Source organism: Vipera berus (assembly GCF_964194415.1).
Source record: "Vipera berus genome assembly, chromosome: 4".
In the NCBI taxonomy this organism is placed as follows: Eukaryota; Metazoa; Chordata; class Lepidosauria; order Squamata; family Viperidae; genus Vipera; species Vipera berus.
The window spans coordinates 40,296,233-40,319,842 of NC_138206.1; the positions used below are offsets into that span (position 1 = coordinate 40,296,233).

General features: G+C 38.4%; 1 protein-coding gene across 2 annotated transcripts in view; it reads right to left on the reverse strand.

The window, feature by feature from the left end:
- The window catches only part of RCSD1 (RCSD domain containing 1), a 38,948-nt gene extending 27,069 nt beyond the window's left edge, over positions 1-11,879 (reverse strand). The window contains exons 1-2 of one of the 2 annotated variants that reach the window (XM_081327306.1): positions 11,398-11,879; positions 7,269-7,401 (exon numbers count right to left, since the gene is read on the reverse strand). In XM_081327306.1, the coding sequence (XP_081183432.1) occupies positions 7,269-7,307 (39 nt within the window). In that variant the 5' untranslated portion in view covers positions 7,308-7,401; positions 11,398-11,879. The remainder of the gene's footprint in view (positions 1-7,268; positions 7,402-11,397) is intronic. The other variant, XM_081327305.1, reaches the window with a different exon arrangement.
- Positions 11,880-23,610: the final 11,731 nt, after the last annotated feature.

Sequence of the window (23,610 nt, forward strand, 5' to 3'; positions counted from 1 at the left end):
AAACGTTCACTGGTTTTAAGAAGTAACTGTAAACATCTGAAGTTTAAAGAGCAGTGAACCTTTCTGTGGTTCCATACAGTTCTCTCTTGAAGGAGATGAAATAAGAAACAGTATGGACGGCATTTACCTTAATCGTAACAACACATAGAGATTTCTGCTCCTAAAGCTGGTAATAGTTGTGACCTAAAGGTTTGTAGTTTCTATTATCTGTAAATTGATCATATGTATGTTAACCCACTGAGCGGTGGCTCAGTGGGTTAGGACGCTGAGCTTGTCGATCAGAAGGTCGGCAGTTTGGCGGGTCGAATCCCGAGTGCCACGTAACAGAGTGAGCGCCTGTTACTCGTCCCAGCTTCTGCCAACCTAGCAGTTCGAAAGCACGTTAAAAATGCAAGTAGAAAAATAGGGACCGCTCCGGTGGGAAGGTAACAGCGTTCCGTGCACCTTTGGCATCTAGTCATGCCGGCCACATGACCACGGAGACGTCCTCGGACAAGCGCTGGCTCTTCGGCTTTGAAACGGAGATGAGCACCGGCCCCTAGAGTCGGAAACGACTAGCACGCGTGTGCGGGGGAACCTTTACCTTTACTTTTTTATGTTAAAATCAACCTTGATTTAGTGGATAGAAAGGCAATATATGACAATGCCTTCTTGGAATGACTGAAGGAGTAGTGGCACCTTCTTCTTGCTGGGGCAATTACTGGATTAATAGGAACATAATCATTCCATAGTCAAAAATATTCTATAAATCCATTTGCCAGGGATGAATGAAAGTCAATATGACATCTCCTTTATAGAGAAAGTTTTCTTTCACTGTTAATATTAGACATGAGATTTTAGGAATTCATATATCAAATTTTCTTTCTAAGAACTGTGTAGGACTATTTGCTTGCAATTCTTGTAGGAATGAGATGCAGTAACCAAACTGGGAAAATGAAAACTACTATTTTAATATGGACGTAAATTTACGGTGATTTTCTACCTGAAAGAAAAGCACAATGTTGTGAGAGACAAAACTTGCTCTGGCTACAAACAAAGCAAGTGCAAGATTGCCTTGCACAGCTTCTCTCAAACAATTTACAGGAAACATCTGTGAACTGCAGGAAGCCACGAAGATAAAAACAATTGACCACTTTTTCATTTGAACAGCAACAATCTATACCATTTGAATAGTTAACAATATTTCTTGTTCAGAAAAAGCTTTCCATTGAATTTCTGCTCCCCTTGTTTCTGTGACCTCTTTGCCCGACTGGATAGAATAGCATTACACTATGCCAAGAGTTCCTGTGACAACTAAAATTCATAAATAGAACTTGGCCAGAGAAATGTCCAGTTGCAGTTAGAACTTTTCTCATGAGGATACATTTGAGTGAAGGCTAAATCTGGATTAGTTTAGAAGAGGTAACATGCTGTGGGGCTTCTTGAAAGCTGCATACAATATAAATTCAGATATGTAGCATTATTGATGTTTGGGAGAGAGAATTATCCAAGCACAATCATAGAACTAAAACAGTTTTGGCTAGAAAGAATCACTTATATCTGAGATTTGCCCCTGTTTTCTCTCAGGAGGTTTTGAACTTGCCAGTCGAGACCCCTGATATCTTTGGGAGGGGGAAAAAAGTGCAAATGATCAAAACCCGGGGTGTATTGGAAATATAGATTAAGGCTATAATCCTATTTATATTTCCTAGTAATAATTTGCCTTCATGATTTATTTTGAGGAGATATATTTCTAAATATTATAGATTTCCAAATAACTATATATTTTGCTACCACAAAATACTTCTCTAACAGTACCATTGTACGTACCTCTCCTGGCAAATTAAAGATTTCTTATATAACATAGAAGCAACTGTGTTTATTAGTAAACTATAGGTCACTTCAGATGAATAAGGTAAAGGTAAAGGTTCCCCCGCACATGCGTGCTAGTCGTTTTTGACTCTAGGGGCTCGTGCTCATCTCCGTTTCAAAGCCAAAGAGCCAGCGCTTGTCCGAGGTCGTCTCCATGGTCATGTGGCTGGCATGACTAGACGCCAAAGGCGCACGGAACGCTGTTACCTTCCCACCGTAGTGGTCCCTATTTTTCTACTTGCATTTTTACGTGCTTTCGAACTGCTAGGTTGGCAGAAGCTGGGATGAGTAACAGGCGCTCACCCTGTTACGCGGCACTCGGGATTCGACCTGCCAAACTGCCGACCTTCTGATCGACAAGCTCAGCGTCCTAACGCACTATCCTTTGCCTATCACTAGAATACTTTTAAACAGATTTTCACCAGACTAAGGCAGTAGAGCAAAAACACATTCTCACATAATTTCATTCCAGATCCAATGTAGCCTACTAGTGTTTTAAAAAAAAGACTCTGTTTACATGGGATGACTGGGCAGTTGAGCTACTGCCCTGGAGTCACCCTAATATGCCAGCAGTGCTTGGTAGCCATTTTTAAATCTTTCCGTTTACTACCAACAAGATCTTATTTTCCTATGCCACCCTTCCCATTTTTAAATGCATAGCCCCACCCCCATGAGTCTGCAGAAGTGAGATGTAAAAGGAACACGGAGACAGAATTATCTACAACCATCCATTTTTGCAGGAATATCTTTAAGCAGAAGGGAGAGAAGTCCATTTTGTCTTAAAACTTGCAGCCTTGAGCTCTGCAACATATGTTGCACAACATGGTTGACTAGGGAGAATTAGTTTAGACCCAAACGTTCACATGTTAATCTCCACTTTGACTCATATTTGGATGTCCTTCAAACAGAACCTCCTACAAATGAAATGTAAAAGTAGAACATGAAAGATTGAAGCTTGGGTTCCTCCAGTTTACTGGATAAGTAAGAAGACAATGTTGCTGGATGAATAAGGAGGAGAAGGCTAGTGCTCCACAGTGGAAAAAGAATCTAGTTATGTTGAAGTCAACAGCTATGTTTCCCAGTAGCCAATGTGAAAGTCAGCATGGTTACAAAGCCTGATCGGCACCCTGCCAAAAAGGCATAGCTTAATTGTACAGCACCTGCTGCATAGCACAATAAATATATAGTGCCCTCAGTCAAAGTTCACTGCAATGTTCCAAGAAATAAAAATAAATGTCAGAAGCTGTTTTTCCTAAATGTTACAAGATTGAAATCTGAAAATAAAAATTCAGAAACAATAAATAACATGAGTATCAGATATATGGGTAAGTTTATCAAATTTATTAAATGGCAATTCAACAGCCAGCATTAGTATTATTTTTGCACGGACATTTAAGATAGCCAAGATCCAAGCTAAATATTTTGACTTACGTAAACATCACTGTCAGACACGTGTAGAAAGATTCAAGTTTAGAAGACTTTGGCATCTCTAAATACAACTGAAGTAAGAGCTGTTGTCAATGGTTGGCGATGTGGTATGAAAAAATATTCTCTGAATATTTATTGAATAAGTATGCTAGCATTCTTGAGAGGTTTCTTGTATTTTCAACTGGAATTCAAAGGGAATTATAGAGGAATGGGGAAATGGCATTCATTAACCTTTGGCACTCAAAGAGTTTCAGTAGTAAAGAGTAAAGTGTTAAATGCTAATGTTTAAATGAAAATGCCTTAAAAAGGCTTGAGTTTTTCTACTTTTTGAATTGGCAAATAAAAACTGGCAAGTTACACTGTTGTCAACAGGTAGCTGGACTTGAAAGTTAAGTAAGTCTTTGGGAGACCATCAGTGAATCCTAAGACTGGAAACTAGATCAGGAAATCATAAAATTCTATTGCAAAATGCTTCTTGCTGTTGGCAATGATTGTACAGTATCCATGTAGTTACTAGGAGTCAAGCTTCAATCGGACAACAATTTTAACCTAAGTTCAAACGCAGGCAGAATATATGAAAAAGCGAAGTTATAATGTGGTGATTAAGGCACCAGGCTAGAAACTGAGAGACTGTGCCTTCTAATCCCACCTTAAGTGTGAAACTAGCCGGGTGACCTTGAGCCAATCACTCTTTTTCTTGCTCCTAGGAAAGAGGCAATGGCAAACCACTTCTGAAATCTTGGCAAGAAATTTGTAGGGTCTTGTTCAGACAGTTGCTAGGAGCCAACATTGACTTAAAAGCACAAAAACCAAAGAATAAGTACCCACCCTCAACAAGGCTAATTTATTTCTTTTTGAAACCTGTATTGTCCAAGATATTTTTGAGAAGTTCATGAAAGTGTTGCTTATTAGGCAATTATTGTTTGGTTGTCTGAAATGAGGAACTCGATTATTCATATTTTTAGAGTACATTGGAAAATGTTGTATGCTATCTTACAATGAGCAGGTTGCATCTAACCAATGTACCTTCTTTAGTAAGAGCCCAAAGTATCCACTAAAGTTTGGCATCTTATAAGTAAATGGTTGGTTCTTGATGATGGAAAAGAGGGCCACGTTTAATTGGATTGTAAATACCACTGTTTATTTATTTACTTGTTTGTTACACTTAAAAACTGATTAGACACAGCCCCATTGTTAAAATGGCCTGATTTCATGTTGCCTTGTTTCTGAATCCAGGTGGCCAAGGCCAGAGCAAAACCATGATGAATATCAGGACATAGTAAATTCCTCCCCTCCCTGTATTACTAACACTGAACTCATACATGATAATTGCATGTATACAAATTTACACACACACTTACACACACACACACACACACACACACACACACACACAGTATATGTTATTCACCATCAAAGAGGATGAAAGACATTCCTGTACCACTATTTATTTATTTATTTATTTATTATATTTTTATACCACCCTTCTCCCGAAGGACTCACTAGCCACTAATCCACAAAGAGACAGGACTCACTTTTTTAAAAGGAAACAGAGTTTTTCTTAATGCATTTATTTTTCCCACTAAGAAATTTCAAGAATGGTCTTGTTAAACTGTAGCAAGATGTTGCCCTCTATGAATTTATATTCTATGAACTCCAGGCAAGCCTTTTATTTTAAACATGTGAATTCAAGTATCTGGTAATAAAATGGTCAATCTAGGTTGAAGCTATGTATTTTAATTCCTTAGCTGTCCTAGAATATATACTGTGGCTTTGTGAACAGATTAAAACATCACCATTCATAAGACATCTTGCTCATGGACAATGCACGCTTTTTAAGAAGGACAAATTAAAGAATGTCAGAGCACTTAGAAGCTGTTTTCTTTCTTTTTCCTGGGTGAAGCTACCATCAGTGATTAAAAAGACATGTCAACCATCTTAGTAATTGATAAAAGTCATGTTTTGGTCTTAGTAACTGGTTAATCATCTTGATAAAAATAATGTTTCTATGGCAATACAATAAAGCAGCATTTATACACTCCCAAGCAGTACTGAGTCTTGCCATTCACATTGGGTTACTATGCAATTTAAGATACATGGTTTCTGTAGCAGTTCCTATAAAAGTTTCGAATAGTAACCAAAATTAAAATCGCACATCCTTTGTTATCTTTTAAAAACCAAAACTGAAAATCTGTATCTTCCACGTAGCATTCGCTTCATAGTGAATCCTGTTTGGAGCGTATAGGATTTTATTTTTGTTTTTTTAAATGATGACAAAAGATATGCAGTTTTCATCCTGGCAGGAAGCAAGGTAACAAAACATACACAGCACTTACAGTATTTTCTCAGATATCTATATCTATAACATTTCCTGAATGAGAATGGGAATCTGTTTCTTAGTAACTAGCAGCATACACAGTAACGTGCCTTTACATTAATAATATCCATTACATTAATAATACATTACATTATTACATTAATAATATTCTAGATCTAAGCAATATGTTTTTCTCATATTTCCTCTATACTTGAAACTATACAGTGTCTGGAAATAAATGCTAATGATGTAAATACTATATAAAAAAAGCTTGCTAAAGTATAAAGCTACATGAACTATATTAAATAATAGATAGAGACTCTTCCAAAAGGAATGAATCTGAACTCCTTTCCTGCATCCCAACTGCACCAATGCCAGGCACATGGAATCACACCAGATCCTGCTTTCCCCCTGCTTCAAATAAACTGGAACAGGAGGAATCTGGGACCTGGCACAATCATACAATCACACACCCACAGACCAAATAGTATGGGAAAGCTATGGGGGAGGGAGGAAGTAATCTGATTCTGTGGATAGATCTATATCTCCTTCTGAAAGAGTTTATAAAAGCTGCAATCTGATGGACACTTTCTTGAGCAAAAGTTCCATTCAGATCTGAGTAATAATGCTAAGGATGGACAAAGGTAACTGAGAAATATTAGATGAACAGTACTTTGGGGTATTCTCAGGAAGGTCAAATGGTTTATGGGTGATTTCCTCAACATATTTTAACTGCTTGATCCACGAGTTATAAATCTATATCTGTAATATTTATATCAGCATATGTAGTAGGGTGTGTGTGTGTGTGTGTGTGTGTGTGTGTGTGTGTCTGTGTGTGTGTGTAAAAAGTAGGATCAAAGTAGGATCAACTGATAGATCGTATCCTACAATCCTACAATCAGCTTTTGTCAAATGAGAGGCTAGCAATCTTGACTGATAAGACAGTGTTCACTTACCTTGTTAAACAAAATGTGCTTTATTTAATTTGCTTAGTGTTTCACAATTTGTCACAGGATTGCAGTCTGTTAACTATGACTTATCATTTAGGATATCAAGTGAACTTGGCTAACAGTATTTAATAAATAGTAGTTAAATAAATCCTGGTTTAATGTACCATGTGACTCCAAACATAATGTGTCACTGTAATAATAATTATCCCACACTGACTCAGAATTTTACATGTAGAATGGAATTCTACCTTTAAACGGTCAAAGTGGCTAATGACAACTCATTGAATATTTTAATTTCAGAGGAAAATGCCTTTCAATTCCCACACAGTGGCCCAGACCAAATTAAGAGGGATGAAATTGACATGCATTTTGTCAGGTTTGCTTTTTCTCTTCCAAAGACACATACCTTCTTTCCCTTTCCCTTGTAATTAGGATAAGGGATTTCATTGCCAGTTTTGCTTTGGTGACAATCATAACAGAAGTGTCTTCTATGTAGGCATACGCAATTTCAGACAATATGGGGAAACTTTTAAAATAACTGCCTTGACTTTTTAAGAGGATATGTGCCTCCCTGGTTCTCTGAAAGCTACTTTAATAGGTTTGTGATGCACGTCTCCAAATGGTTCACACAACTCTAGTAATGACCAAAATTAGAAATATCTAGATTCTAGACCTTAGAACTATATCAATTTCTATTCCACCAGACAAACAATATTACTAACTTCCTTTCTTCCACTGCAGGCAACAGCTGTTGTAAACATTAAGCTTCATCTTGTTTGGAATGTGTATCCTCCATTCCTTGAGATATCCGCCATGTTATCTTTAGTGCAGCATGATTAAAATTCAAAGATAGTTCTACAAAATGAAGGAAAAATTACTACATAGCCAAATGCATGGGACTGGGTTAGTTGAGGGACTGCCTCTTTCCGATTTCATCTGCCCATCTTACTGGATCCAATAGAACGGACATATTATGGGTTGTCTCTTCTAGGGAGCTTCATTCGATGGGCTATAAGTGGCGGGCATTTCTGTCATGGTCTCTACATTGTGGAATCTTCTCCTCCTCAGAGATGAGATCAGCCTCATTGTTTCTGAGTATTTAAAATCCCACAAAATCTGGATATTTCAGCAGGCTTTGGGACTCCAGGGACAAGTAAACGAGGTGACTCCCACGTTGTTAATATTCCTCTGCCTGTTCATTTCCTTCTGTTTTAGTTTTGTTTTATAGTTTTTAAGGCTTTTAAATAATGATAGGACATTTTTATATTTCAACTGTTTTATTGGATTGCTGTACAGCACTCAGAGTCATTTTCTGTGAGATTTGTAGCCATATAAATTTGACTAATAAATAAAAATTTAAAAAAGAATACCACTCAGTTGGCTGATCTAATGAGAAGTATTCACCCTAATGTTTTATTTATTTTTCTTTCTATATTTTCCAAAAGGAAACCTACTGTAGTTCTTTAAAGCAAACGTCAGAGCATAGTTACCTTCCTTAAGAAGCTATAGTCTACCTTTCACTTTTCTCCCTTTCATTTCTGAAACAATAGATGGCATTTCTGTACTATGCTTAAATGGCAATATGTATTTGCATAATCTATAGTGACACACGTCTGCTAATTACTACTTTCACTATTTTACAATTACTTGTCTTCTTCATCTTCATATACTATAATTTTAAATTTACTACTTGTAGCTGTCACTGATTTTGGAAAGTGGTAATATATAGATACAATGGACAGGTCTAAATGAGTCAGCAATATAGTCTGTTTTGAAAATTCTGTTGTTACAGTTATCTGTATAACACAAGATAGCATCAACAATTTTTTTCCATAAGGCAATTCATGGGAAATATTTGAAGTTCATTTGCAGATTTCTTTCATACCTTTTACTTTAATATTAGTTTTGGGAAACATAAATATCTGAAGAATCTAACTATCTCCAATCATGTCCAACTATATGAAAGCATATATTAAATGGCTAGCATAAGGAGAAGAGAACATGTCTGTTTTCAGTGCTTAAGACTAATCTGTAAAGAAGGGGGTTTTTTTATCGTTACACTGTGTAATTATATAGGCCAGGATCTTCCCATCAGTTTATTAGAAGTGGTTTATGTCTGTCACCTGAGGCAAACTTCTGCTACTTTATAGTCACAGTCACCACAAAGATCTATGATGGGCTTCTAATTCTACAAGCTTGGCATAGCAATCTTAAAAATGGGGAATGGTTCCTGGAGAAAGGAGTTCCTAAATTCTATCTTGACTCTAACCACGGTGGTTTCCCATACAAGTTCAGAGTCTAACATGCTTAGCTGCTTAGCTGTTATCATTCCATGTTCTCTGGAGGAACCAACATTGTGAAGTATGAAAAATGTCACTCCAGAGGCATTCTTCCTCATGCACATACAAAAAGGGCAGAGCTTGCATTGTGATGGCATATTGCCCCCTTCTTGTTACTTTGTATGGATACTTGTGACCAGTACACTAAATCATATTGATATTTTCCAACCTAATGCTTAAATATAGATTATGGATTAATTCTTCTTGATTAATTTTTACCTATATCGAGTTCTCTACATTTCTTTTTTCCCCCAGATGATTTTACCACAGACAGTAAAAAGGCAAGCAACATTCTGACAAAGCCCACAGATATTTATAAGCTATGCTAGCTGGTTTCTGCATGTGATTCTCTAAACAGGAAATTAATCTTTTTAAAGATTAAATTGATAAATCTTCTGATCCAATCTGCTACTGCCTTCAAATTTATGAAAACATCAGAACTTGAAAGTGGACATTCAGAAATATTTAGGCTTAGCACTGAGCAAAGTTTGTTTTTTTCTATTCACGAATACTTAGAAAAAGCACTAATCTAGAGATGATTCGTGGTCCCATATATGAATGAATAGCACAAATAACACTATGTTATCTTAGCAAATAAGGGCTGATAAGGGCAAATAAGGGCTGAATTCACACATAATCTGAAAGCAGAATTTTTATAATCAGGTTTTATTGAACAGACCATCGTGACTTGGTTTGTATACAGTACTAAGCTAGAATAACAGTTTTACTAAGCAAAAAGCAAACAAGTAAATTATGAGTACTTATTAGGTGTAAACCCAGCAAAGGACTGGAAAAGGTCAAATAGAAACCAAAATCCAAGGGTTCAGTGTGCAATTCGATTGGCAACTATTTTCTCCTTGAATAATACCTAATTTTAATAATCTCAGTCCTGAAATCCAATTTGTAAACATTACAGTCTTTCTCACTAAATCAGGGGTCAGCAACCTGAAACAGTGAAAGAGCCACTCGGAACCGGTTCCCTCACAAAAGGAAAAACTGGGAGCCGCAAAAAATGTGTGCACATGCACGTACATGCCCGCATGCGCAGAACAGGGTTTGAAGAGTGGAGCCAAGGCGAGATATGCACCTACCCTGCATATTTGAATTGATTGGTTGAACTTTTTTAGTCCCACTTTTTTTTGGGGGGGACGACTGCACATGGCAGAGGACTGGGAGCCGCAGGAGATGGCTGAAAGAGCCGCATGTGGCTCCGGAGCCGCGGGTTGCAGACCTGTGCACTAAATAAATCAAGGTGCACGTTAGCTTCTTTTAGTTCTTTTACAAATTAACTGTATAATAGGAAATGAGATAATCATATGTATCTTCATTTTTCTACTTTTTTGAAATCATGAGAATGCTAGCTAAAAAGTAGATCAGTGCATTCAAATATGTAACAGATCTAAAGAACAGATTTGATAATAGCAAATAATCAACCTAGCTATTAACCGCTTTACAAGTAATGTACCCAGTCATTTGTCAGCATGCCACTGTGTGTGTGCACACATGCATGTTTGGACATATGCGGACCTATAAAGATCTAATATGTTCTTCCTCCTGCCTTGAAATATGAAAACAAGAACATGATATTGCATTTGCTAGCATACCTATTATGTGTGTTTTTCTCATATTTTCATGGGCATATTTTTATGTCCTGCTCAGTAGATTATCAATTTTCAAATTATTTAATGCCAGACTATCCATTTAATGATGTATTGATATGATACTTGCAAATCAGTAATTTAAAGGGAGATACTATCCATAGAAAGTTCCACTCATTAAGTCCTATGGACAGAATTGCAATGTATTAAACTTTTTCTACATTACAATTACTGAAATTGTTGTAAGTAAGAATGTTTTTTTAAAATAACAAGTACAGAATTGCAACCCAACCCCCCCCCCCCGGAATCTATTTATCCACGCAATTCAAATAAGAAAAAAAAATGATTACCACTGCTTTTATGACATATTGGATTTGTGCATTTGTGAGGTAATATGAAGTACAAAAAGCTTTGCTAAGTACTGCAGGTATGAACCAAGAAAAGAAGATAAGGAATTGAGACCAATGATATGAGGACTAAGAATACACAAAGAGAACATTTGAATCGGAGAAGGAAACTTCAACCTGAGCAGTAGCTATTGTGAATATGTTAACTCTTAAGACTGAATTTCCAAATTCTCTCCCCAATATATTATAATTAGTTTCAAGTAAAAAAATAAACAGATAAACCAAATGTCAGTTATTTAACATCGGCCTTGAATACGAACGTTCTTATGAAGACACACAGATGCCTTGAGTCAAGTAAAATTAACCTGCTTCAAATTCAAAAATCTCTGATAAGGACAAAAATGGTATTTCATTCCTCACATTAACATCATTACCCATTAATGAGTAAGCAGTTGAGGTACAAACTTGATATTTGGGCTGTTTAAGGTTCAACTACGTGTTTACTTCAGAGTTCCAAAAGATCACAGAGCTAAATAAGAGAGAAAGTAAAAAGTAAAATATGTTTACCTCTCTGTTGTGCAGGTGTGGGATGGTCTTGGGAAGTATTTCTTCCCCCATCCCGTTCTTTTATTTTCCCCTTTATTTCCTCTGTTTGTTCAAAGCTTCTGACCAGGCAGGCAGGGAAAAAAGAGAAAAGAATAAGAACACACTGCTTGGGAGAGTAAAAATCCAAGTTCCAGCTCAGCTTAGAAACTGTCAAGAGTCCTATGTGGCCTGCTGTAAAGACTTGTGGAGGGGGGGAAGGTTGCTTGGGGGAGGAGAGGAAGGGAGGGTGGGGAGAGCCGGCGTTTAGGGAGACAAAGCAATCAAGGTTTAAATTTAGATGCAAAACTAAACAGATACTGCCTTTCCAGGAGTGAGGGGAGAGAAGAGAGAGCAAGGCAGAATCAGTTTTGCACCCTGCTTTTTGCCTTTCTCGTTATTTCTCAATTTTCCACTTCCTCTTCTTACTGCATCTTTTTTCCGGTAAAAGCTTTTGTTGTAGTATTTTCCCCATAGTTTTCTGGCTCTCTCTACTTTAACCCAACAAGCGAAAGAGGAGGCTATTTACCAGTTTAAAGTATTAAAGCAATGTTAAGGCCACATTCCAGAATCATAACCCAATAGGTGAGGCGTAGGGGCTTTTAAGCAAGCCACCTTTTAATTGTCTCAGATTGTATACAAATACTTTAAAGATGGGTGAGGTGGGGTAGAGAAACCTCTACCTTTTGGCACGGCAGTACTAACTGCCTTTGGTTGCAGATGTTTATATTTGCAAATCCTGTACATTGGTATTCTGTAAACTCCTTTTAGGTCACAAGTGAGTAGCCTTTCTCAGTTTGGTGTCTTTCAGTTTTGTTGATTTATAGTTCTCATAATTCCTCACCAACACAGCAAAAGGTCATGCTATGTGAATTGTAATCACACATATCAGGAGGGTGCCAGATTGGGAAAGCCTAACTTTAAAGAGACAGAGAGAGAGAGACATGCCAAGTTATGTTTAATACCCTCTGCACCTCTGCCAAATGTCCACTCCAGCAAATCAGGAGAAAGCCAGAAAGTTTTCTCTTGCCTGTCCAGCCCTAACAATATTTTCCATTGGTTTAATAAATAATGTAACCTCTGTATTTTCTTCCTTGCTTGAGTCTGATTGAAAAAGAAAAAGGCAGTATTGTATAAAAGGTATTTGCTGAACTTTTGAGTCTGAATCGTTACAATTCTGTTTAGTGGTGGCACTTTAATCACATCTTAGGAAATAGTTACCTTTTCCACAAAGAAAATAGGCTAATTAAAGTCATTTCTGGACTGAGAATATTAACTGGGGTTTTAATTGTATCTTAATTGTTATTGGGGGTTTTTAGTTTCAAGGTTAGTTTAATTATTTTAATTGTTTTTAATCTATGTAATTTGTTGTACTGTTTTAAAAAACCTTGTGAACCGCCCTGAGTCCTACGGGAGAAGGGCGGTATATAAGTTTAATAAAATAAAAAATAAAATAAAAAATTTCTGCATTTAAAGCAACACTCCGTTTTTAGGTCAATACATTACTTTTGATTTATTGCCTCAATGATGGACGGATGGCATTAGGGCCAATCAGAAGACGAAGTGGCAAGAGGGTTATTTAACCTTGCCTCAAACTTAAAAGAATCTCAGATGTGGGCACTGGCTATTCTATATTTTAATATATTCACATTAAGTCTCACACTTTTAAAATACTATGTTTTATTTCCATGTATGCATCATTTAACATAAAAATAAAAATAATGGCTATGGGTGCTAAGCAGGAAGTAGATATTTCTGTAGTTCTCGTAACATTTAATGGCATGCAAACAGAAGTAGTTGAAGTGTGTGTGTGTGCTTTTAGTCATTCCTGTAGCCGACTTTCTGACAAATATGTCTCTGATTTCAACGGTACAGGAGAATTTTCACCGATGCAGTTGTAGTTCCTCTGAGGTTTGATTTTGTTTAAATCCAAACAGCCTCTGAGGGAAAAGTTTTAAATCCTAAGATTCTCCACCAGACTAAAAAAGGGCAAAGGAGGATTCCAGGATGAGAAGAGAAGGTCACTAAATAAATAACTACTATAAATATAGATAGGAAATCAGAAAACACTTCTCCGCTGAGGACACGTCTTTCACAGGAGGAAATGATAAATATCTCCTTCTGCAGTTGCTTCCAAATGAAACAACTCAGTGTTTCTTTTTATGACAAAAGAACATAAGCAATGCTAGAAAAATAGCAGCAGGATCGTTTCTGTCAGGTTGGGCCTAGTCCAGGGGTAGGCAACCTCGGCTCTTTTATGACTCATGGACTTCAACTCCCAGAATTCCTGAGTCAGCTGACTCAGGAATTCTGGGAGTTGAAATCCATGAGTCATAAAAGAGCTGAGGTTGCCTACCCCTGGCCTAGTCTTACCGCAGATATCTATGCTCCATAGATAATGATACTTGCAAGGAAAGAAAAGGGGTGTTCTTTTTCCCCCCAAAATACTTTACATGATATCAGGAAAATGGTGAATATGAAAGTATTATGTAGGTAGATACTATTTCTTCCCAATAATAGACTCTTTTACTAAACCTCAGCACACAAACACAAAGAAGCAGAAATGGAACAGCTGTGAAATAAAGCCAATTCAGTTGAGTAATCTTATCTGGCCTCATGGTCTGATTTTTGGTTACTGTATCAACTTTAGCCTATTTACTTAGAGGAGTACAATTCTTAATTTTATCCTACAGGCCAGCCTTTTTGAAGTTGATATCTCAGTTATATTAGTCTTCAAGCCTTCTGAAGTCTATTAGTTATGTGATCTAACAGAATAACAGAGCTGGAAGGGACCTTAAAGGTCTTCTAAACCCTTGCTAAAGCAGGAGACTCTATATCAGGGGTCTTCAAACTTGGCCCTTTTATGACTTGTGGACTTCAACTCCCAGAGCCAGCATGCCTGGCTGAGGAATTCTGGGAGTTGAAGTCCACAAGTCATAAAAGGGCCGAGTTTAAAGACCCCTGCTCTATATCATGTCTGACAAAATGGCTGTCCAAACTCTTAAAAACCTCCAGTGATGGAGCACTCAAAACTTCTGGAGGCAAGCAGTTCCACTGATTAATTGTTCTCACTGCCAGGAAATATCTCCATAGTTCTAGGTTGGATTTCTTTATTAGTTTCCATCCATTGCTTCTTGTCCTGCCTTCAGATGCTTTAGAGAATAGATTGACTCCCTTTTCTTTGTGGCAGCCCCATAGATATTGGAAGATATTGGTGACTGCTATCATGTCACCCCTCGTCCTTCATTAGATTTATTGTATTTTTAAGCAATGAAAAAATAATCAGCATATCAGCAAGTTTGCAGCTCCCATACTGTTAACCATGCTTGCAAACAGATGGGAGAGAGGGAAATGAATTTTGATTTTAGGAAGAAAACCCTGAACCTTTGGTGGGGGGCGTGGAGTGACACAGGAATGAGTTGGGCACCGCTTGAACTAGGAATAGGGCAAAGGGGAATGAGACCATCAAGTGGCCATTAAGCTGAAGCATTAAGGAAACGAAATCTAGTTTTGCTCCTTTTTCAAGTACATCAATGTGGAACAAGAAACAAAGCTAACTCCAAGCAAACCAATATTATGAGATCCAGTAGTTCCAGAGATGGCTTCAAAGTGGCTTAAAGTTATCAGTAGATGTGGCCTTAAAGTTAAGTTAGACAGGTTATCAAAGGAAATATCAAAGGGACATTGGTGTATAGTGGCCCAGTCATTATATTGGAGATACAGGAATAGACACTGAAATTCAGAAACTGCATAGTTTATGTGAAAATGTGATTTGTTCTATATTTAAAACAGTGTGAAAAGGCAAATATGGAATTTCTTTTTCCTTGCATAAACCTTTCAGTAAATCACAATGATGATTAAGACTGACAAGTTTTTTTCCATAAACTCCTTAATGTACTTTCCTATTCTTCCATTATGTTTTTACACAATACGTCAAATCATTCTAAATTTGTTACAGAAGAAACCTGCAAACACTCACAAATACATTGCCATTTAACTTTACATCATCATGGTTATTTGGGGTAAAAGTATAAAAATATACCATGAGCTTGTTTCTGAAGTAGTATATTTGAAGATCAAAAAGCCATTAAACCTAGAAATCATACTATATTGGATAAGGTTTTGAGCAAGGACATATCAGCTGCTATCTTGAGATCTGCTATGGTCCTGAACTGTTGCCAGGAAAAGTCACCGTTGCCATGAAGTCACCAGATTCAAGCTTAGCTAAGAGGAACTTCACTTTTATAGATGCAGCAACAGAAAGAGCTTTGCATTTTTCAGCTTAATGAACTCAGAAGCTGACATCCTGTTTTGATCTGAATGTTGTAAGTTTTTAACTCTTTTCAGATAATTCCAACAGGAAATGAATAGGCTGTTCATAGCATGAGACATTTGCTTTTTGACCCACAGATTGGATAAGAGCATCTTAAAAAACTTACTTGCTCTCTGGGAATTTATCTGAAGAAAATAAGGCTAGTAGAGATGCTTTTGAAAATTTTGCTGCTTTTGAGCAACTGCTTTTCAGTACATTTGAACATAATAAGTCTATACCATAGAGAGCATTGACAGATTCCTAAAGATAATTTTGAAGGAACCAGATTACTTATAACAGAAAGCTGTCCTCCAAATAAAATACATTTTTTGCATAAAGTCTGTTCTCACCCAATTTAGTGTCCTAAAAAGCATATTACTTCCTGCTGTTACAGAGGAACTCTGAATACGTACTGTGGGAAGTCAGTCCCCCCCCCCCCCCGAAAGAAGGAAATATTAAAAGGGCAGAATATTATATTCCTTCACAGGATTTTAAAAAGGCAGAAAAGCATGCCCAGTTTTTCTTAATAGCCTCAAGTCTCCCTCCCCCATGCAGAAACCAGCTCTGTAGAAATGCAGATATCATAATCCTTTCAGAAAGACTGACACCTGGAAGTTTAGAGTTGATGGGATTAGAAAGACAAAGATCCCTAGAATCAACAATCTCTCACATCAAAAAATCCAACAGAGGACACAGTCATCAGCCACACTTCCAGGGAAGCAGGATATGACCTTTGGAACATAATAGGATTAACCCACCCCCATCAGAATACCAGAAAGGCACACTCAAACTCAGGTCAAAGTTCATGCCACAGGAACAACTCCAAACAAAAGCTCAAGAAGGTATTAAAAACCCACCACTCCCTACTATATGTGGTCAGCTTTCCCAGAGCCACGCTTCTGTATGGCTTTGCTCTTCAATAAACTCTAACCTTCTTTCTAAAGCAGTCTCCATTTTGCTTATTCCCAGCTTGTACTGGACCCTGATGAAAATTTGTCTTTCCTCGGTACTGTAGTCTTCCTCAATCTGACTGCTTCTTTTGGCTCTGTTGAGACTGCAATTTTCAGAATTTATAACCAGCAAGATGTTTGGCTGTACTCACTGCATATGTGGGAACATATCTAATTTTTTTAGATGAATAATGTTTGTTCAACTGATTATGAAAGAAGATGAAATATTTGCTATAGACGATTCAATGGTGATACAAACTCTTAAATATTAAATAAAGCTTAAATATTAAACTTTCAGACAAGAGTGTATTAGAGTTCAATTTTAATTGCAAAAAACTATTTGAAAAGGTTATTTAACCTCTATCATATGCACGGAACTTGTCCAACTGACCATAAATAGAATAGTGATCAGACAGGCATAGATATTAATGAATTGACACTAAAGAATTTATGTCTCTGCTACAGCATTTTCTAGGGGGAAAAAATCTAAAACACTGATTGTGGGAGAAACAGAAGAGTTGCACTTTCTGTAGAGCAGATAAGAAAAACTCAAGTAAAAGATGGGGAAGTGGAAAGATGGAAACATCAAACATCAAATAATTCATCCAATGGATATGGCACAGATACAGTAACACTCTACAGCTATATTGCATAATGGAGCATTAAGACCAGGACAAGAACAATAGTATCTGAAAAAAGACAGATGTTGTCTATGATGGAACATTGCTGTCATACTCCAGGGCTGGACTGGCTCAACTCACAAAGGAAACAGATTATCCAGAGAGAAGCTTGGTTTTCCATTAAAGGACTGATATGTGGACAGCAGAAGGAGGGTTGGCATCCTTCAGGACACAGGATTAGCCACAGCAGAGTAACTTTGGTAGGCAATGTAACAGCATACATTGTGCAATGGCCATGAAATCTATATCCCCTATAGAAGGGTAAATGTACATTTCTATTTCTCTAAGGAACATAGATGTGTTGTAGTTTATTTTATTTCAAAGCTTCATTTGGATTTAAATGTTGCTCAGGAAACTTAGAACTGCTTGAAAAGTTGAAGAGATAATAGAGTAAACCCAATATAAAATACGTAAATTGAAGTGAAAAAGAAAGAAAATGTAATAAATGTTAGGTGCATGTAGATATTTACTCTCCACCATACTGAAAAGGGAATACCCAGGGGAAGGAGGTGAAACTATCAGTGAGACACTGACATCACGGACCACTGCTCTGCCTTTTGCAGGGATGATCAGGAAAGGATGAACATAAAAACAAATGTTCTGTTTGGTAGATATGAATCCTTTAAATGCAGATTGCTTAAATATTTGAAAGCACCAGTACCATATTCCTTACTGGTTTTAAAGGTTATGTTTTCTTTTGCTCTGCTATTTTTGGTCATAATAAAGTTTTTAACAGTAACCCCAAAACACTCAAAACTTTTCTTTCAAAAATCTTCCTATTAGATTCACATTGTCTGAGTGGGAAGGGTAGGGGTGGAGGGTGGGCAATTCCACGATCATTTATACAGTCTCTGATTAATGGATATTTATTTTATTTATTTTATTTTAATCCCATTTATATCCCGCCCTTCTCCGAAAACTCAGGGCAGCTTACAATTTAAAGCACAAATCAATGTGCTTAGCAATAGCCTTCATTCTATGTATATGCCTGCTTATTAGGGCTTTTGCGCCCCCCCCCCAAGCGGCATTATTACAAAGTCAGCTTATTGCCCCCAACAATCTGGGTCCTCATTTTACCTACCTCGGAAGGATGGAAGGCTGAGTCAACCTTGATATGTATGTCTATTATTCAGTAACAGGGAAAATGTGGTCCTTAACCACAGATAATTGTTCAACAGTGACAGAGAATAGAAGGTCTTTGAAATTCTGTATTTATTTTAACTTTTCAGTTCATTTTTATTTCTTCTGGTCACTGACGTTGTTCCTCTCATGGAAAGTAGCTAACTCTTTCCTCTCCTGTTCCTCCCCTGCAAGTACTTTTCTAATGGGAAGCCAGGTAAAACTTGTCAGGTACTGTACACCACAATTATTCAGCACACAGTATTCTATATCAACTCGACCTTTTGAAAATCCAAACTATGGAAATAGCACCCTCTTGTGATAGTGGAGTGGAAGAGATTATGCAAAATAAAGTTGTTACTAGGTAATATTGCTGATGAAAGTGTGTACAGTGGTTTTGACATACCTACTACCTAATCTAATAATATAATATCTAATAATGGAGCATCACTCCAGAAAAATAAAAATCTGATCACAATTCTTTTAAAAAAATGAGAAGCTATTAACAGATGTTAAAACTAGATCTATAATTTAATTTAATTTAAACTAATTGATTTAAATGATGCCCAATTTTACAGAATCAAAAATCTGTTAGGATTTCATAAGCCATTTAGTGCAAACCCCTGCATGAGGCAGGAAAATCCATGCCTCTTAGTGATGACTGCTTGTCTGATCATCTTCTAGAATTCTTCAGATCTGCAGAAAATCATTTTTACTGTTGAATTATTTTTGCAGTTAGGTCACTCATGTTCATTAAGTTCACTGTTGTCCTTTGGGACAGCAGAAAACAATACACACTACACTATAAAGGAAGAACGTAGTTTGACTGGTTTGGGCTTAACATGTGGTATTCACACAGCCATTGTAATTTATGACTTATGGCATGGGCAGGCAAACCAGAATGCACCTGAGCCTTCCCAAACATGCTGTGGAAGATTTGGGATGTCCCATAATGTACTTCCAGCAAATTTTCTTTTGTAATATTTATATTACAATATATATTATTGATTTTCTATTTTCACAAACAAGTGCTCCATAAACAATGTGGTGACTGAGTCCATTAATAATTCGATGTTGCATATATGTTACACCCACCAATACATCCTCTCTTCTTGTGGTATAACAATTTTTCGCATTAGGCAAATACAATTCTTATTATTGTTAGAAAACATACAATTGCATATCAACATTTAGCCAAAGTATATCTTAATTGCATTTGCATTCAAATTCCACATATTTAATCCATGTCCTATTTTTGCTCCCCCCCCCAATTTTAATTTCCCATCCATGTTTAAAGTATCCAATCATTTATAATTTCAAAAAAAGTTATATTTGGGTAACCAAAAGAATCCCTTATTTAAAATTCTTGACATATTCTTATTTCCCTTTTCATACCAAGATATAATATTCTGATTACAAATCCTAACTGTCTGGTTATAATAATACTTCTTTCTAACAATCTATTCTTAACCATATTCAAACCTCTAATGATTAATATAGCATCCCCTCTAATAGGTCAAAGCTTCTATTTCCTTCAGTCTTACTCTAGCTTGCTTTCTTTGCCAACTAATTTTCCAAGTTTGTGCATTTAGGACATCAAAAAATTATTCCTCTATTTTTATATATATTATTTGGAACAAGAAAAACAATTGGGTTAAAATGCTTTCAGAAGAGCTAGCCCATTGATATTCTTCTCTGGTTCCCCACAGTTCTTTTTACGACTTTATCTTTCATTCCATCAGTTCTCCTTTCTTATCATCCTTCCAGCAAATTTTCCATTTTCCAGTTTAAGGATCAAATAGTAATTGAAAAGTCTTAAGGCCAAAGGTACCTATTTTATCCTTCCATAAATCTCTTGTGACATTGTAAAATTTGTCTTTTCTTTAGCAACCCACAAGGAGGATAAGAAATCATTGCCCCCTCTTTTTATAGCATAGTGTGATGTTTGACTCTAATTGTCATTTAACAAACCATACTTATTTATGTCTGAACCATCCCTGTTCCTCTATTCAGGTTTACAGTCTATAGCAGACATGTGAAACACAAGGCCCACAGGGCTGTCCCAGAGATGGCAAGGGACCGGACCCCACTACCCCAGCCCAACCCAACCCAACCCAGCTGGAGTACCCCCAGCACATGCACAGGAAATGAGCGCTTGGGGGCTGGTGGTGCGCAGCAGCTGCTGAAGCTCATTTGCCTCACCCCACTCTGCCCCTCCAGGCCTTGCCCTGTCACACCCAGCTACGCCCTGCTTTGCTGGGCCTCTCCTCTTCTTGTCCACCTCTGCTTTGCTGGGCCACATCTCACCACAACTGGTCCCACTTCGATGGGCCTCTCCTCTCCTTGCTCGGGCCATGGAGTTCTGTCAGCCTCGTGGCCCAGGGCTCGAGGTGCAGCCATCCTTGACAGGGTGGCTCACATGTTGCCGACCACTGGCAGTTCCAAGCTGTGGCTCTGCATGTGGCATGAGTGCTGCGTTCCCGTCCGGCCCTACCACATGGCAGACAGGGCTACTGGGAGCCAGCCCTTGCTGACACTCGACTTGTGCCACCATCTCCCTGCCTTTCATCCCACAGGCCAGTCCTATTCGCCAGGCAGCATGGAGTGAGGAAGGAAGGAAGGAGAATGAGAAAGAGGGAGGCAGGGAGGGAGGGAAACGAAGAGAAGGAAGGAGATGGTAATGAGAAAGAGGGAAGCAGGGAAGAAGGGAGGAAACAGGAAGGAAGGAGATGGGAATGAGAAGGAGGGAGGCAGGGAAGGAAGGAGGGTAGGGATGGAGGAAGGAAGGAAGGAGGGAGATTGGAATGAGGAAGGGAGGGTCTGAGGGAAGTCCTGCCTTAGCACTTGGCCACTAGTAGCCCTGCTGCGCTTTCGCCATCCACTTGTCCCTTCCTCCTGGCTTATTCTAGGGGTCTCCCATCCTATCGCTAAGGATGCTTTGGTTACAAAGCCGGGTCTCCTTGCATGGAGAGGGAGTGGGCTACCCTCTGACTCACGCACTTTGCCCTCCTGCACCCACCATGAGCAACCTGGCCAAGGAAAGCGAGCACAGCAGCAGCAGTCTTGAGGAGGAGTAAGCGCAGCTGGGCACCCCCTCGGGGAAGTGGGGCTGCAGTAGGCAGGGCTGTGGGGTCCCTGTGCTGCAGGAATGCGAGGGTCTGGGCTGGGTGCTTGACCTCCGCTGCCCAGGGCTCCAGGCAGCCTGCACCACTGTCCAGGCCCCCCTGCACAGTCTGAGAGGAATGGTGATGCTCCTCCAGTGGACCATGCCCTGGTGCTCGCCCCGGTCCCACCCCCCTCCGCCGGAGACCCTCAGATCCACCCCAGTTCTGCCCAGGCCCTCACAGGCACCCCTGACATAAGTAACGTCGAGCTGGCCATACCCATCCAGTAGGCTATGCCCACCTGTCATGCCCAGCCAGTAGGCCACGTCCTCCCTGGCCATACTCCCCCGCCCTCCCCCGCGAGGGCAACCACAATGCTGATGCGGCCCTCAATGAAATTCAGTTTGACACCCCTCGTCTATACAGATAGTACAACAGGAACAGAGAGGAGGGAAAACCAAGTGGAATGTCCCTACTTGTAAAGAACTGATAATTGGCTCAACTTCCATTGCTTGTCATCTTATTCTTGAAAGACAGCATTTTCCATGATCAGTGGGCTTCCTGTCAGTCTACAGTCTCAAACTACCTTAGGATGTTTTATTGCCTCCTGCTACACATATACTTATCTAAAAAAAAGAACAATTGGGGGGGATTTATTCAGGCACAACCACTTTAAATTCATATAGCTAGCTGATCAGTTTCCTAGGAATAGAACCCACTCCAAAATCAATAGGATTTATTGATACTAAGACTACAGTGTAATCAGTTTGCTTTCTGACCTCAAAATTCAACGTCCCATGTTATGTATCCAGGTGCAGGTCACCTGCATAACAGCGGCCACCAGGGGGCGTTGGCCTAGACGGTTTGGCGGGAAAACCTAGTTTCGGCAGGAAACCTAGGGCCAACCCCATTGGCTAGCTACCTACCTGGCCAGGTATATAAGGAGGCCAGGTAGCCCTTGTTCTCCAGTACAGACCCCTTCAATAAAGAACTGAACCTGTACTCCGGCTGGCGTCTCTTCCTTGCGTCGGACCCACTACATTACATCCCAAGCTATAATTAAGTCTTTGGAAGGTTATTTTTAAAACAAAAACAAAAAAAACCCTAAAAATTTGATCATTGCATCCATATAGTTTCTTGGCAATGTTAGAACAGACCTCCTGAAGATTAGTTTCACCATCAGCCTTGGAATCTCTGGTGTTCTGCATCAAAATACTAACCAGTTCTAACACAATATAGGTGTTACGCAGATGTAAATTCCAGTATATTTTATTATCCACTGATATACTCTAAATAGCACTCACTTCAACACTTCAGATAGATGCTTAGTCTTAAAAGGCATTTCTTTCACTTTTTTTGTTTCACTTTTCCACTATGGAAGTTACAAAAAAAAATATTCTAATTAATCTTTCTTGCTAGGCTGAACTCCCCAAATGTACAAATGAACTATATTTAAAAGTTATAGTAGGTAGGCACAAACCAAACATACCACTTTTCTCTCATGTTTTGTGTGAATCAGATAAACCAGGTTATGCATTTTGCTTTAGAATGGTTTTATTTACGTTAATACTTATGATTAGCTGAATAGTATTTTTTTTTTAAAAAATGATTCACGCAGTTCATTGAATCATAAACTACACAAACTGTTCATATAGCACACAGGCTAACATCAATTGGCTAGGTCAGGGGTAGGCAACTGTGGCTCTTTTATGACTCATGGACTTCAACTCCCAGAATTCCTGAGCCAGCATGGCTGGCTCAGGAATTCTGGGAGTTGAAGTCCATGAGTCATAAAAGAGCCACAGTTGCCTACCCCTGGGTTAGGTTATACAACAGTGTGTCATTAAAACATAGCCATTTTAGTGTTAATTACTTGTACTTGTCAGCATGCGAAACCATATAACCATATAGCTCTACGAAGACACTTATATATCCAGTCAGACAGGAAAAATACGTTATCGCTTCCTCCTTATTTACCTAGCTAGCTACACGTTTTGTGTTCTGAAGTTTAAGGCGTATTATCATTGGTGGAC